Here is a 17,376-nt window from a genome sequence, read left to right as displayed (position 1 = left end):
ATTGCTACTCCAGCTTTCTTTTGGTTTCCATTTTCATGAAATATCTTTTTCCATCCTCTTACTTTCAGTCTCTATGTGTCTCTAGGTCTGAAGTGGGTCTCTTGTAGACAGCAAATATATGGGTCTTGTTTTTGTATCCATTCAGCCAATCTGCGTCTTTTGGTGGGAGCATTTAGTCCATTTACATTTAAGGTAATTATCGATATGTATGTTCCTATTCCCATTTTCTTAATTGTTTTGGGTTCGTTACTGTAGGTCTTTTCCTTCTCTTGTGTTTCTTGCCTAGAGAAGTTCCTTTAGCAGTTGTTGTAGAGCTGGTTTGGTGGTGCTGAACTCTCTCAGCTTTTGCTTGTCTGTAAAGGTTTTAATTTCTCCATCCAATCTGAATGAGATCCTTCCTGGGTAGAGTAATCTTATTTGCAGGTTTTTCTCCTTCATCACTTTAAATATGTCCTGCCACTCCCTTCTGGCTTGCAGAGTTTCTGCTGAAAGATCAGCTGTTAACCTTATGGGGATTCCCTTGTGTGTTATTTTTCCCTTGCTGCTTTTAATATGCTTTCTTTGTATTTAATTTTTCACAGTTTGATTAATATGTGTCTTGGCATATTTCTCCTTGGATTTATCCTGTATGGGACTCTCTGTGCTTCCTGGACTTGATTAACTATTTCCTTTCCCATATTAGGGAAGTTTTCAACTATAATCTCTTCAAATATTTTCTCAGTCCCTTTCTTTTTCTCTTCTTCTGGAACCCCTATAAATCGAATGTTGGTGCGTTTAATGTTGTCCCAGAGGTCTCTGAGACTGTCCTCAGTTCTTTTCATTCTTTTTTCTTTATTCTGCTCTGCAGTAGTTATTTCCACTATTTTATCCTCCAGGTCACTTATCTGTTATTCTGCCTCAGTTATTCTGCTATTGATCCCTTCTAGAGTATTCTTTATTTCATTTATTGTGTTGTTCATCATTGTTTGTTTCATCTTTAGTTCTTCTAGGTCCTTGTTAAATGTTTGTTGCATTTTCTCTATTCTATTTCCCAGATTTTGGATCATCTTTACTATCATTATTCTCAATTGTTTTTCAGGTAGACTGCCTATTTCCTCTTCATTTGTTAGGTCTGGTGGGTTTTTGCCTTGCTCCTTCATCTGCTGTGTGTTTCTCTCTCTTCTCATTTTGCTTATCTTACTGTGTTTGGGGTCTCCTTTTTGCAGGCTGCAGGTTCACAGTTCCCATTGTTTTTGGTGTCTGTCACCAGTGGCTAAGGTTGGTTCAGTGGGTTGTGTAGGCTTCCTAGTGGAGGAGACTAGTGCCTGTGTTCTGGTGGATGAGGCTGGATCTTGTCTTTCTGGTGGGTGGGTCCACGTCTGGTGGTGTGTTTTGGGGTGTCTGTGGACTTATTATGATTTAGGGCAGCCTCTCTGCTAATGGGTGGGATTGTGTTCCTGTCTTGCTAGTTGTTTGGCATAGGATGTCCCGCACTGTAGCTTGCTGGTCGTTGAGTGAAGCTGGGTGCTGGTGTTGAGATGGAGATCTCTGGGAGATTTTCACCATTTGATATTATGTGGAGCTGGGAGGTCTCTTGTGGACCAGTGTCCTGAAGTTGGCTCTCCCACCTCAGAGGTACAGCACTAACTCCTGACTGCAGCACCAGGAGCCTTTCATCCACACAGCTCAGAAGAAAAGGGAGAAAAAGTAGAAAGAAAGAGTTAGTAGAAGGAGAAAGAAAGAAAGGAAGGAGGGAGGGAGGGAGGAAGGAAGGAAGGGAAGGAAGAAAAAAAGAAGATAAAGTAAAATAAAATAAAGTAAGATGAAATATAATAAAGTTATTAAAAAATAATTATTAGGAGAAAAAAACAAGAACGGACGGATAGAACTCTGGGACAAATGGTGGAAGCAAAGCTATACAGAGAAAATCTCACAGAGAAGCATACACATATACACTCACAAAAAGAGGAAAAGGGGAAAAAATCATAAATCTTGCTCTCAAAGTCCACCTCCTTAATTTGGGATGATTCGTTGTCTATCCATGTATTCCACAGATGCAGGGTACATCAAGTTGATTGTGGAGCTTTAATCCGCTGCTTCTGAGGCTGCTGGGAGAGATTTCCCTTTCTCTTTGTTTTCACAGCTCCCTGGGGCTCAGCTTTGGATTTGGCCCCGCCTCTGCATGTAGGTCGCTGGAGGGCGTCTGTTCTTCGCTCAGACAGGATGGGGTTAAAGGAGCCGCTGATTCGGGGGCTCTGGCTCACTCAGGCCGGGAGGAGGGAGGGGCACAGAGTGCGGGGCGAGCCTGCGGCGGCAGAGGCCAGCGTGACGTTGCACCAGCCTGAGGCACGCAGTGCGTTCTCCCGGGGTAGTTGTCCCTGGATCCCGGGACCCTGGCAGTGGCGGGCTGCACAGGCTCCCCGGAAGAGGGGTGTGGGTAGTGACCTGTGCTCGCACACAGGCTTTTTGGTGGCGGCAGCATCAGCCTTAGCGTCTCATGCCCGTCTCTGGGGTCCGCGCTTTTAGCTGCGGCTCGCGCCCGTCTCTGGAGCTCCTTTAAGCAGCGCTCTTAATCCCCTCTCCTCGCGCACCAGGAAACAAAGAGGGAAGAAAAAGTCTCTTGCCTCTTCGGCAGGTCCAGACTTTTCCCCGGACTCCCGCCGGGCCAGCCGTGGCGCACTAACCCCCTGCAGGCTGTGTTCACGCCACCAACCCCAGTCCTCTCCCTGCGCTCCAACCACAGCCCGAGCCTCATCTCCCAGCCCCACCTGCCCCGGCGGGGGAGCAGACAAGCCTCTCGGGCTGGTGAGTGCCGGTCGGCACCGATCCTCTGTGTGGGAATCTCTCCGCTTTGCCCCACGCACCCCTGTTGCTGTGCTCTCCTCCGCGGCTCCGAAGCTTCCCCCTCCGCCACCCGTAGTCTCCACCCGCGAAGGGGCTTCCTAGTGTGTGGAAACCTTTCCTCCTTCACAGCTCCCTCCCACTGGTGCAGGTCCCGTCCCTATCTTTTTGTCTCTGTTTATTCTTTTTTCTTTTTCCTACCCAGGTACGTGGGGGGTTTCTTGCCTTTTGGGAGGTCTGAGGTCTTCTGCCAGCGTTCAGTAGGTGTGCTGTAGGACTTATTCCACGTGTAGATGTATTTCTGGTGTATCTGTGGGGAGGAAGGTGATCTCCACGTCTTACTCTTCCGCCATCTTCCCGGAAGTGATCAAGATTAATTCTTTGTGCATTGATTCGTTTGCAAATATTTTCTCCCATTCTGAGGGTTGTCTTTTCGTCTTATTTGTAGTTTCCTTTGCTTTGCAAAAGGTTTGAAGTTTCATTAGGTCCCATTTGTTTATTTTTGTTTTTATTTCCATTACTGTAGGAGGTGGATCAAAAAAGATCTTGCTGTGATTTATGTCAAAGAGTGTTCTTCATATGTTTTCCTCTGAGAGTTTTATAGTGTCCAGACTTACATTTAGGTCTTTAATCCATTTTGAGTTTATTTTTGTGTGTGGTGTTAGGGAGTGTTCTAATTTCATTCTTTTACATGTAGCTGTCCAGTTTTCCTAGCACCACTTATTTAAGAGAGTGTGTTTTCTCCATTGTATATCCTTGCCTCCTTTGTGATAGATTTTTTGACGATAGGTGTGTGGGTTTATCTCTGGGCTTTCTATCCTGTTCCATTGATCTATCTTTCTGTTTTTGTGCCAGTACCATATTGTCTTGATTACTGTAGCTTTGTAGTATAGTCTGAAGTTAGGGAGTCTGATTCTTCCAGCTCTTTTTCTTTCCCTCAAGACTGCTTTGGCTATTTGGGGTCTTTTGTGTGTCCATACAAATTTTATTTGTGAATTCTATCAAACATTTAAAGAAGAGGTAACTCTCATCCTTCTCAAGCTCTTCCAAAAAACTGAAGAGGAAGGAACACTCCCAAACTCATTCTATGAGCCCACCATCACCCTGATACCAAAACCAGACAAAGATACTACAAAAAAAGAAAATTACAGACCAATATCATTGATGAATATAGATGCAAAAATCCTCAACAAAATACTAGCAAACAGAATCCAACAACACATTAAAAGGATTATACACAATGATCGAGTGGGATTTATACCAGGGATGCAAGGATTCTTCAGTATACACAACTCAATCAATGTGATACCCCATAGTAACAAACTGAAGAATAGAAACCATACGATCATCTCAATAGATGCAGAAAAAGCTTTTGACAAAATTCAACACCGATTTATGATAAAAACTCTCCAGAAAGTGGGCATAGAGGGAACCTACCTCAACATAATAGAGTCCATATACAACAAACCCACAGCAAACATCATTCTCAATGGTGAAAAACTGAAAGCATTTTCTCTAAGATCAGGAAGAAGACAAGGATGTCCACTTTCACCACTATTATTCAACATGTTTTGGAAATCCTAGCCACAGCAATCAGAGAAGAAAAAGAAATAAAAGGAATATGAATTGGAAAAGAAGACATAAAACTGTCACTGTTTGCAGATGACATGATACTATACATAGAGAATCCTAAAGATGCCACCAGAAAACTACTAGAGCTAATCAATGAATTTGGTAAAGTTGCAGGATGCAAAATTAATGCACAGAAATCTCTTGCGTTCCTATATACTAATGATGAAAAATTTGAAAGAGAAACTAAGGAAACACTCGCCTTTACCATTGCAACAAAAAGAATAAAATACCTAGGAATAAACCTACCTAAGGAGACAAAAGACCTGTATGCAGAAAACTGTAAGACACTGATAAAAGAAATTAAAGATGATACAAATAGATGGAGAGATATACCATGTTCTTGGATTGGAAGAATCAATATTGTGAAAATGACTATACTACCCAAAGCAATCTACAGATTCAATGCAATCCCTGTCAAATTACCAGTGGCATTTTTTACAGAACTAGATACAGTGTTTTTTGTTTTGTTTTGTTTTTTTTGTGTGGAGATGCTGGGGACCGACAGATATGTTTTTTAAGAGCTCCTTAAAGCAGTGATGTGGTAGATTTGTTGAAGTCATTCTTGAGGGAGGGAGACCGGTTAGGAACTTACTGCAGTAGTACTTGGTAGCAGTGAAAATGAGGGAAGAGTGACTAGTTTTAGGGCTATAAGGATGATAAGCAGGATTAGTTGTTAAATGACTATGGGAGGTGAGGGAGAGGAAGATGACCTGGACGACTCCTAGCTTCCTGTCTCCAGGGTATGGAGAAGCTGTCTCGGGTGGGTGGGGCAATGTTGAGTTTGGGACGTGAGTTTTTCCTGTAGGACGTTCTAGTGGAGACGTCCGGTAGGCAGCCAGCTATATGGGTCTGCACTCAGCGTGGCAGTCCTGGATGGAAATTTATATTTGAAGCTGCATAGGATCGAAAATGACGGCAAGGGTGTTGATGAGATGGTCAAGAGACAGTGTGCAGGGTGAGAACAGCAATACATTAAGGTCACGAAACACCAGTGAGCTTAGATCTAAGTCAAATGCAGGGTAACAGGAGCCTGCAAAGGAGATTGAGAAAGTATGTCCAGAGGTAGGGGTAGAACTGGGCAGGGGTGTGGGGCTGGTGTCATGAAAGCCAAGAATTGAGAGTCCAACACCTTAGAGAGGGGAGGACGGAAAGTTCATGAACATGAGCCCAGCTGAGAGGCCACCGAACCCGGCAAGGGGTGCCTGGTAACCACGTCTGAACCTGGGCAAGAATGCGAAGCAGGCGCTCGCTATGTGTAGCCTTGATATTCTGCCCCCCTACATTCGGGATTTCCATTGTTCCTCCTCGTCCTTCAGAAGCCCAGCACTGTATCCTCAAAGTCTATTCTCACATGGTATATTCAACTCAAATAGTAGCTGAAAGTGTTACTCTGGGGAATACATGTCTCATCAGTGGTAAGAAAAAAGGCTGGGCTTCCCTGGTGGCGCAGTGGTTGAGAGTCCTCCTGCCGCTGCAGGGGACACAGGTTCGTGCCCCGGTCCGGGAGGATCCCACATGCCGCGGAGCGGCTGGGCCCGTGACCCATGGCCGCTGAGCCTGCGCAAAAAAAAAAAGGCTTAAGATTTAATGGTGGAATTTCAAACAGATACTTTTAAATGTAGGGTTGTTTTTGGTTTTTTTCTGATTCTGACTTTCTTTTTCATTGTCCAAACTTTTTCTTTTTTTATATTAGCTATCTATTTTATACATATTAGTGTATATATGTCAATCCCAATCCCCCAATTCATCCCCCCCAACCGCTTTCCCCACTTGGTGTCCCTTAAATGTAGGGTTTTTGAGTTGGAAAGAGGTTTAGGATGTCTGAATCAGTCCAACTGCCTTCAGTTCCATCAGATAAAAATTGAGAGTTAATTACAGAAATTACTTGCCAGGCACTGTGCTAAGTGCCACTTGTACACCAGCAAGTGAACCTCAACTGCCTGTGGTTGGGTAGCTTTAGGGTGAGTGGAGAAGACAGGCACTTATACACTAACTTCAGTACACCGACAGGTAAAAGGGAGCATGGAGAGGTTATAGAAAGTCTTCTGGAGAAGGTGGTAACTCAGGGAAGGAGTGGGGGCAGGTGAAGAAGGTTACAGGTAGAAGGAACAGCCTCAGATATGCAGGGAACCACAGGCACTTTCACTCGCTAGAAGCTAAGGCATGTAAGGAATGCAAGAGATGAGGAGGGCCCTGAACGTTGTGCTGCAGGTCGCTGACCTTGCGGTGTGAGGGATGAAGGAGATGGAACAGGTGAGGTTGATCTCAGCTTCCTGGCTTGGGGAACTCAGGGGATGATGCCACCATTCACTAAAATGGGGACTAGCTGAGAGCAGTTTCTTGTGGGGAGGGAGAAAGTGAGGTGCTTGTGGGACATCAAAGTGGGATATACCCCGAAGAGATGAATGAGTTAGTTGTGAGCTCAGGGGGAGAGTCTGGGCTAGAGAGGAAAAACAGACGCAGAGATTCAGTGATCTGTTCAATATCAAAGCTGGTTGGTGGCAAGACCTGGCCTGGGGAAGGGAGGAAGGTAAGGATTGAGAGCTCAGGCTCTGGAAGCTGCCTGCGTGGTGTAAGTCCCTCTTCTTCCACTTACTTGATATGCGACCTGGAGTAGGTTAAGCAATCAGAGCCCCATAGTCCTCCCTTGTAAAATGGGGTGTATTGTTTCCTATTGCTACAGTCTTCAAACAGCACAGATCTATTATCTTACAGTTCTGGCATCTGTAGTCTGGAAACAGAGCTAAAATCAAGGCAGGGCTGTGTGTTCCTTCCGGGGAGTCTAGGGGAGGATCTGTCCTTTGCCTTTTCCAGCCTTTATAAGCTGCTTGCATTCCTTGGCTTGTGACGCCCCCCTTCAGCAGAAGCATCGTGTTACCTCTGCTTCTAGCATCACATCTTCTCTGACACACCTGCTTCTCTCCTTCCCTTGTAAGGAAGAGTAGATTGGAGGGGAGAATTGGGAGTTTGTTTTTGGTCATGTGAAGTTTGCTATGCCTGTCAAACATCTAAGTGGAGATCTGTTAAGTAGGCAGTTTGAGTTCAGAAGAGAGGCCTGGGTGGAGATACGAGATGCAGTGAGGGAAGTTACTTCAGAGGTCTTTACCCACAGGGGGTTTCAGTGTTTAGAGATGAAGATGATGAGAAGAAACTAGCAGAGGAGACTGAGAAGGAGCCATCAGTGAGAAAGGAGGAGAAAGAGTCATGTGTTGGAAGCTGAGCGCAGAAAAGTTTAAGGAGCGAGTGATCATGTCAAATACTGGTAGATACTATTATTATTACAATTCACCACACTATATTCTCGTACTCTGGGGGAAATCTATTTCCAGAAGACCTCTGAAATTAGTTTGAGGAACCATTTCTAACATCACCTTTGTTGTCAAATGAAGTTCTACTGCAGGGCCCAGGGCACTGGGCTGGTAGACACGGCGCCCGAAGGAAGGCCTGGTGAGGTAGCAGAAGTGCACCATCGTCAACAGTTTTGTCACTGGCCCTGTCAGTGCGCTCGCCAGAAGCCCAGCTGCCCTCCTGGAGTGAGCCTGGTGAGGGATGGCTGTGGATGCTGTAAAATCTGTGCCAGGCAACCAGGGGACACCTGCAACGAAGCTGACCTCTGCGACCCCCACAAAGGGCTGTACTGTGACTACTCAGCAGACGGGCCTACGTACGAGACTGGAGTGTGTGCATGTAAGTGTTTCCTTCTGCACTGGCTGGCGAATGTGGAGTCTAGACAGGATTTTTGCCTGCACTTGTTACTTTGGAATAATCAGCTTAATGTGACTAAATAAGAGGTGGGTTTAGTTTCCATGCACCAGTGAGACTAGCCTTCTCATATTGGACACCATGTGAAATGAGCAGATGTTACACACACATTCAGAAACCTGTTACTTTTATTGCATTGAAATGATCTTGCAGTTCTTCTCAGGTAATTGCTTTTAATGATAAAAATAGGAGAAATTATGTAAACGGCCTGACTCATTAAAGTGCCACAAATGACAGCTTTTGTTACTACTGTCAGAAGCAATCTGAATTCAACCTTTTCTGTGACTAAAAAAATAATCTTTTTTAAAATGTAAGGATGTATATCTAGTATTCAGACATACAGCTTTAATCTCAGTCTTCCCAACTAACCGTCAAGTTACTGTACTTTAAAAATTTATTTTATTTTATTTTTGGCTGCGTTGGGTCTTCGTTGCTGCACACGGGCTTTCTCTAGTTGCAGCGAGCGGGGGCTACTCTTCGTCGCGGTGAGCGGGCTTCTCACTGCGGTGGCTTCTCTTGCTGTGGAGCACGGCCTAGAGCTCGCAGGCTCTAGAGGGCAGGCTCAGTTGCTGTGGCGCACGGGCTTAGTTGCTCCACAGCTTGTGGGATCTTCCCGGACCAGGGCTCGAACCCATGTCGCCTGCATTGGCAGATGGATTCTTAACCACTGCACCACCAGGGAAGCCCAAGTTACTGTACTTTTTACTGAGGCACATTTGTAAATAGAAGGTAGGGGCACCCCACATCACAACAGGATCCTCAGCTGTATGGGCCTCAGCTCTGGAGACTGCTTGAGACCATCTAAACCTATGCCTTGACAATAATTCAGGATACCGATTTATTGAGGATTAAAAAAAAATTTCTAAGGGAAGAGAAATACTCATGTCAGCTGGGTGGTTAAGTTACTCTGTAGAAAAGTCTAAGTGGGAAGGAAAACTACTAGCAGAAGTTTGGTTGTAAGTATGGAATGAGAGCACATCTCTGGAGTTGGACTGAATGTGTGGAACAGTTCAAGTTGATAGCCTGATGTCCCTGTCAGCACTTGACTATTGTATATTGGTTAAGAATGTAGGCTCTGGGTTCAAATTCTGAGTTCTGTCTGCTGAGTGACCTTGATCAAGTTGCTTAACCTCTCTGTGCCTCAGTTATATTATATGTACTTCCTATTTTATAGTTGTTAGGAGGATCAAATGAAATGAAGACACAAAACCCAAAACACCTAACACAATATCTGGTATGTAGTAAATTCTCAAAAATGTTAGCTATTACTTATGGAAATTCAACAGGAAAAACGTGATCTATCAGACTCTGGCATTCAGGATACCCCTTTCTCCCAAACAGTGCCAGGCAAGGTATTTCATTAACCTAACAAACACTTAGTGAGCATCCACTACTGAGCTAGACACTGTGACCAGCAGGTGGGGACACAACAGGGAAAAAAGAGATACAGGTCCTGCCCTCGCGGAGTCAAAGTTTATTGTGTCAGACAGATCTTTCCACAAGTAATTTTACGTACAATGTGATGAGTATTGTAACAGAGCACAGCCATGAGGATGGGGGTGGGGATGATCTATAACTGGGGTCACAAACTATGGCTCAGGGACCAAATCCGCCCCACAGTCTGTTTCTGTAAATAATGTTTTATCAGAGAACAGCCACACCAGTTCAGTTACATATAGTCTGTGGCTGCTTTACAATAGCAGGGTCTAGTAGTTGCAACAGAGACCGAATGGTCTATAAAGGCTTAAGATATAACTTTACAGAGAATGTGCTGATTCATCATTATAGAACAATGGTTTTTAAACTTTTTTTTGGTCTGAGGATGCCTTTAGTCTTAGAAATTAATGAGGACCCAAAGAGCTTTTGTTTATGTGAGTTACCTCTTGGTATTTAATGGATTAGAAATTTAAAAATATTTACTAATACGTTTAAAAATAACAAACCCATTGCAAATTAATAATATATTATTTGTGAAAAAATTTTACTTTAAAAACAAAGAAATTAGAGAAGAGTGGAAGTGGAATTGTTTTACATTTTTGCAGATCTCTCTAATGCCTAGCTTAACAGAAGATAGATTCCTACATCTGCTTCTGCATTCAATATATTGCTATATGTTGTTTTAGTTTGGAATATATGAAGGGATTCCAGCCTCACACAGATACGTTGTTGGAAAAGGAAGGAATATTTTAACAGACTTTTCAGATAATTGTGAATATTCTTTTTTCATATTATATTAAAACTTGAGAAGTGGAGTTTCTTAAAAATTAGCTGCATCACTGCTAATCGTGTGGAATCGGAAACCAAATCAATGACCTTTTCAGACTCTGTGACATTAAAATACTTTCCTCTATTCAAAGACCCACTTGGAATGGGGCTTTTCCTCAAGTATAATTTTGTAATACCATCACTGGTTATTTGGAAAATACCAGTTTGGAGCAATGGGTTATATGGATATTTTTAAAAATCACATTAGTTAGTACCAAAATTATCAGAAAAGTCTACATATTGGGTGGCTATAAAGATCTCAGTGGTGGACACAAGTTTTCCAAAATTCTAATTTTTGCTCAAAAGCTTAAATTCTGTTACTGGCAACAAGTACTGTCAGTTGTTTTCCTTGAAGTGACAGGCTCGTTTCGTTGATTTTCAAGAAAATGTCTGCCAAATACCCAAGTCTGAATAACCATGAGGCATCTGTCAAGCATCTCTTCAGGGGAAATTACCACTAAAAAAGTGGTTACTTTGGCCCACAACCCAAACAATAACATACGTGCTTTTCCTAGAGATAGCTATTGTACTTTGGTACACTATCTAGAGAAAGGCTCTATGTAACTTCCTGTTTTGTCACACAGAATATTAAAAAGACATGTATATTTGATCACTCAGATTTAATAAAATTAGTAATTTTTACTGTGTCATTAAGGACATTCTTAGGTAGAACTAAGAACTTTAAAAAACAGTATGTTTATGTACAAGTGTATGGCAAGGAAAAATAGTGACTAACCTGTACAGTTTGATTCACGCTGAAGTGTCAGCAGCAGTTTTAGCCACTGCTGCTTTTGCACCATCAGCACAAATGTCAACAGTGAAGTCAGTCACATCTTAGTATTCTGAAAAGGTTTTGACCTTCCAGTTCTGTGAAAGGTCATCAGCTACTGTGCAGTATTGTAAACAATTTATGATTTCTTCACCCATTCACTTATCCTAACTCCCTAGGAATATATCCTAGCCTGTTGTTGGGCATCTGGGGATATCTGTCTCACCAGCCATCAACCCAGCTCTGAGGTTTACAGTCATTATCCCAGTTCTATACTCATAGTGATTTTTTATTAACTTTACTCAAGAACAGGGAACAGGGTCTTAATTTTGAAGGTGACTACTCAGGGCTGATAATCTACGATATAAAGAAAATGTCTAATTTTCACTTTTTTTTTTTTTTTGCGGTACGCGGGCCTCTCACTGTTGTGGCCTCTCCCGCTGCGGAGCACAGGCTCCGGATGCGCAGGCTCACCGGCCATAGCTCACGGGCCTAGCCGCTCGGCAGCATGTGGGATCTTCCCGGACCGGGGCACGAACCCGTGTCCCTTGCATCGGCAGGTGGACTCTCAACCACTGTGCCACCAGGGAAGCCCTCATTTTCACTTTTTACAGATGTTCTGTGAAGGAGGTTTCACATGTGGCCTAAAAAATTGAGAACTATATTTCATAAAGGAGATAGCAATTTCCTCTGTGGTTTATAACTGGAAGTCTAGACTATCAGTTATGGCTTCTTTGGTGATTTTGCTCTTCTCTCTTTTCAGACCTTGTAGCTGTGGGATGTGAGTTCAACAGGGTACATTATCATAATGGCCAAGTGTTTCAGCCCAATCCCCTGTTTAGCTGCCTCTGTGTGAGTGGGGCCATTGGATGCACACCTCTGTTCATACCAAAGCCGGCTGACAGGCACTGCTCTAGGGCTAAAGGTGGAAAGAAGACTGATCAGTCAAAATGTGGCCTGGGGTCATCACAACAGCAGCTGTCAACAAGCTACAAAACAATGCCAGGTACTCATAAGTAGAACTGTCTCTCATGTATGACTTCGCCTGGTTTTCTTCCATGTTCCTTTTATGTACCACAGGAACTAAGGAGGTACTTACTGATTGGTGATCAGTGTGAGATTTAGTTTGAGTGTGCCACCATGCTCAGTCTCTACCTCAGGCAGGTATGCTCTGAGTATCTGTAAAGGGAACTTTATAATGTTTTAGATTTTTTCCTTTTTTTTTTGGCCGCGCAGCTCATGGGATTTCAGTTCCCTGACCAGGGATTGAACCCACGCGACGGCAGAGACTGAACTGAATCCTAACCACTAGATCACTAGGGAACTTCCCAAATATTCCAGTTTTTGAAAGCTCTACTAGGTCAGGAAAACTCTTAACTACCTCTACTTATTTCCATTTAACCTCTTCTCAGGCAAACTGACCAAACATTATCCACATGTACCCTGGCCTGGAAAAACTTTTATCTGTATTGTTCTATTATGGGCAAGAAGTATGAACCATCCAGTTCCAAAAATTTCCAAAGGCAACTTTTCCATATGGTAAAAGCAGAAATGGAAGGCTATGATCAGAAATATTTGAGGGTACATTGATTTGTAAACATTTCTAAAAACAGATAAAACTAATGTAAAATTACCCTTTCATTCACTGAAAATGAAGCTTAACAATTACCAACTTCTCTAAATAAATGTGCACACAGGCATTTTTAAGTAGGTTACCCAGGTATGTGTGTAGTCAGAAACTTGTAATGAGAATCTTTATTACTCACCTGGAGCACCTGGCCATTTACAGTTGGCATCAGTATATTCGCAAACCTTATAGTTTGGCTGCTCTAAGCTAGCACCTTATTTAGGTGCCAAGGCTTTTTGGGGACAGGAGTTTCAAAAATGCCAGCAGATGAAGCACAGGTGAGGAAGGACTCAAAAAGGGCAATACTGATGCCTGGTTATTATTCACATCTGTGCTTTCATCCAGAAATTAAGAATGCCTTTTTCTTGAAATTTGGAGCTTAGTAAATGAAAGATGCCATGGAAATATGGAATACTTAATGTACGCTAAAGACTCCTAAATTCACTTATGTGGATAGTTAATAAAAGCAACTATAATCAGAGAAATGAGTCTTAGATCTTTAAAAATGAATTCTTAAAGGAACATCCTCTGGGATTCCAATTATGCCAATTCAAAAAACTTTAACAGGTTACGGCAAATCGGCATTCACCATCCGTGGTTTTCAGCTAACCGCGTGATACTGTTAATGCTCTAAAAGTTTTGAAAATATAAGCCAAATTGTTTTTTTTAACAAATGTACAAGAACAGTTGATTTTCTGCATTGGATCTTAGTGACTCAGTGTTAAGTTCTTGGAACCCATGCGTGAACCTCCCTGGTGAGACCACTGTAGAACAGCAGTTGTCCCCAAGGCCAGGCCTTTGGGTCACAGTCAAGTTGGTCTCATTTGTGAAGTCAGAGCAGTTTCAGTGGATTCACTTGGAACCTGGTTGGAGGAGGCGTCAGATGGTCATTCTTAGTGGTCAGTACTTTGCTACAGAAAATGAGAAAATCTCCCAAGTGCGCTCTAGTAATTAAAATATAGGCCTAGATATGTTTAAAAGGAAGTATATGTTCAGTTTAATGTCTCTCCTCTGCTTAACTTTGAAACTGTACTTATGGGCCCAAACAGGAGTTTGCTTTCAAAGTTGAGCACAATGACACACACATACTTTAAGATATATTTGTGATAGTAATTTACATACTTAATTCCGGACAGTCTACAGTTGGAATCTAGCTTTTGCTTTGTCAGCAGGAAGCATGCAATGACATAATGCCCCTATGCTTTTCTCACTGCTCACCAAACACTGAACTTGTACTTTGAAAATTTCTTCTAGTTTTCTTGCCCTTTAATGAATGTTAAGCAATTGCTGAACTGCAGCTCTTGGCTTAACTCTACGGGGGGTTCTCGGTAATATGATAATCTAACCTACCTTTATTTATTGCAGATGCATGCCAAGCTTTTAACCTGCTTCTTGCACTGAGGTTTTTAAACTGTTGTCTACCTTCCAGGTATCTCCATTTTTCTGCTTCCTCTCCCTCAGTTCTGTGTGCAATGGCAAGATCCTACTGTGATAACACTGACAACAGTATCAAAGTATCACTTTATTCAAAGATAGCACATACTTCAAAGTGACTCTTCCCTATCAAGAAAGCATTTTTTTGAGGGGGGGGGTGGGTGGTTCCTTTTTAAATTGACATTTTAATGTAGCCTGAATTTTGCTGTGTTAATTGCAGACTCAAATCTCCACCTTACTCCCAAAGCACCCACTTTAGGATGCATATTAACCTGAAGGAAATGCTTTGAGACAATGAACCAATTAGTAGTTTGCTTAAAATGAACCAAGTGCCTGATTCATTCATGAGCAGAAGAGGGAAGCTCCCCATGGATTTACAAGAAGATGGAAGAATTATTATGCACTCTTTATATTTTCATTATTCACCCCCTTCCCCTCCCTTGTTTCTCCTAAGCTGCAGGCAGTGTGGGGGGGGGGCTCTGTCTATCCAACCCACTCACCCATAGATCCGTCCATGCATTCCGAAGTGATATGAAATGTCTAGACAACAGAGGGGATACCATAGGCCTGATACCATAGGGAATGTAATAGTTAAGCTGACTGAATAAAATGGATTGCACATTTTTCATGACTTAGTATAAGTATTTAGATTAGTTCAGTGTAACGTAGAGAATTTTCTAAAAGACCAGATTTTAAAAAGTGGAGAAGAAAATAACTGGTCTCATTGATAGCTGAATTCTCAAATGTAACTTTTGTATTTTAGATTTTAACATCACGAAATTTAACAGTAAGACCACCTTGTTCTGATTAATATCTTGAATTCCCTAATCCTACTGATGTCTGTTTCAACATCTGTTGAAAATAACATCAAGCATGAGGCAAGAACCAGGGAAAAGGCAGATATCCATCAAAGCATAAGCTTGTTTAGTACTCAGAGGATGGGCTACGCAGAAAGAAGCAAATGGGTACTTTACTCAGTTTTTCAAAGATAAAGTATTTTTATTCCTCCTAAGATACTGCACTGTAATACTTGATTGAAAGACAATTTGGGGAGTGGGAAAAAGAGAATAATTAGACCATAAGCTTATTTTATTCTGAATTACTTTATATAAAGTTCAGATCTATTAACTATTAGCTTAAAAATAATGATTAAAAATTACCTACCTACATGAATACATATATATTTATATACATGCACTCCCTCCTCCTTTATTTTAGCTTATAGGAATCTCCCACTTATTTGGAAAAGAAAATGTCTTGTGCAAGCAACAAAGTGGACCCCTTGCTCCAGAACATGTGGGATGGGCATATCTAATAGGGTAACCAATGAAAACAGCAACTGTGAGATGAGAAATGAGAAAAGACTGTGCTACATTCAGCCTTGTGACAGTAATATATCAAAGACAGTAAAGGTAAAGTTTAAGTAGATTTAACTTCATGATAATTCAATATTGAGACTCCTGAAAAGTATGTGTGTGTCTATGTATGTGTGTGTTTTGGAAGTGTTTATTAATAAAACCACTTCATTATAACAAAGTCAAACTATCTTGGAGGAAAGCAGATATTAACTGCACTTTGTGGGAAAAATTTCACCAAGCAGAGAGGTAATGTTAGGGTATCTAGAATCAACAGGTTAACAGCTTACTAGTGTGGGTCTTGATCAGCCTGATTTGTTAGGGCACTCCACCATGTATATTGTTTTTTCAGAGAGGATCCTTTTCAGATTCTACCTTCTTTTTCCTATATTAATTTTATGTAGTGGAATCAGAGCAATTGATAAAAGATTTTGGTTGCTACATCATAATTATAAAAATATTAGGAACATCAGAGAAGTTCTGATCTTATGTATCACCAACTTGGAGAGGGAACCACACTATTTCCAAAATGCTTTGCTTAGCTACTACTTGCCAAAGGACTATGATACAATAATACATACTCTTAAGATTGCTTGGTATAACTAGAGCTGGTCCTGCTTCTGTGACTGTCTCGAGTAATTTTTAGAGATGCTACAAAACCAATCTTATCCCTAAGTAAGTTATTCCCTATCCTATTTATTAGAAAGCTGACAGTTTCAAAGGGATTAAGATGTTCATTCATCTATCCATCTACTTAAAACTGTCTGAGCCATGTTAGAGAATTTAAGTCTTGGGCCCTTAATATTAAATAAAACAGAAATTTTCATTTATTGTGGAACTAAGTCAAGGGTAGATAGCAGAAAAACATTGGGGAGTGGGTCCTATAATATGATGGAGGAAGCACAGGGAGGACTTCCAAGGTCCTCTGGTGAGAGGGGATTTTAAAGGCAGAAAAGAAAGGGCTGGATGTCACTAAATGGCAACTATTAACGCCCTGAAATTATATCTGTGTATTTATGTAATAGTCCACAAAGTATCACTTTTCTGAACTACTGTAATCAAGTTTAAAGAGTGACTTCTTAACGTTATATATCTTTTCAGATCCCCAAAGGAAAAACATGCCAACCTACTTTCCAACCCGTCAAAGCTGAAAAATTTGTCTTTTCCGGATGCTCAAGCACTCAGAGTTACAAACCCACTTTCTGTGGGATATGCTTGGATAAAAGATGCTGTGTCCCTAACAAGTCTAAAATGATTACCGTTCAGTTTGATTGCCCAAACGAAGGGTCATTTAAATGGAAGATGCTGTGGATTACATCTTGTGTATGTCAGAGAAACTGCAGAGATCCAGGAGATATATTTTCTGAGATCAAGATCCTATAAAACCAAGCACATGGGGAAAAAGTTAAGGTCAATCATGTCATTACATCAAAATTTAAAATGGTTTTAAAAGGGTGGCAAATCTGCCTTATTGGTTTAAAACAGTAAGAATGCCTAGCTATTCTCAGATAACTGTATTTAAGGCATTAGAAGCTTTAAAAAAGGTTCTAAAAATATATGTAAAATATGAAAACCTTAAAATTGAGCTCTTAAAGTGTATAATTATGTAATACAAAAGTATTTGGTTCCATCTACATATTCCATAATGAAACGTTATACAATTTACAAGAGAACATTTTATTCTATAAAATAATCTGAAATGATCTGTTGAA

General features: G+C 41.5%; 1 protein-coding gene across 1 annotated transcript; it reads left to right on the top strand.

Moving 5' to 3' along the window:
- Window positions 1–7,835: 7,835 nt before the first annotated feature.
- CCN6 (cellular communication network factor 6) lies at window positions 7,836–17,047 on the top strand. Its single transcript, XM_060167678.1, has 4 exons — window positions 7,836–8,139; window positions 12,012–12,254; window positions 15,528–15,721; window positions 16,766–17,047. The coding sequence occupies exons 1-4, from the start codon at window positions 7,836–7,838 to the stop codon at window positions 17,045–17,047; spliced, it is 1,023 nt and encodes a 340-aa protein (XP_060023661.1).
- The last annotated feature ends 329 nt before the right edge of the window (window positions 17,048–17,376 follow it).

The sequence above is a fragment of the Lagenorhynchus albirostris genome, chromosome 12, assembly GCF_949774975.1.
Source record: "Lagenorhynchus albirostris chromosome 12, mLagAlb1.1, whole genome shotgun sequence".
In the NCBI taxonomy this organism is placed as follows: domain Eukaryota; kingdom Metazoa; phylum Chordata; class Mammalia; order Artiodactyla; family Delphinidae; genus Lagenorhynchus; species Lagenorhynchus albirostris.
Note: the sequence above shows the minus strand (reverse complement) of the source record. Positions and strands in the feature narration are given on the sequence as shown.

What these genes read in the sequence shown, in the direction of transcription:
- CCN6 (XM_060167678.1), top strand. Translation starts at nt 7,836, where the DNA reads ATGAAGTTCTACTGCAGGGCCCAGGGCACTGGGCTGGTAGACACGGCG. An exon ending in CGAGACTGGAGTGTGTGCAT is followed by an intron (nt 8,140 to 12,011) that starts GTAAGTGTTTCC and finishes CTCTCTTTTCAG; the next exon opens with ACCTTGTAGCTGTGGGATGT. An exon ending in ATATATCAAAGACAGTAAAG is followed by an intron (nt 15,722 to 16,765) that starts GTAAAGTTTAAG and finishes ATATCTTTTCAG; the next exon opens with ATCCCCAAAGGAAAAACATG.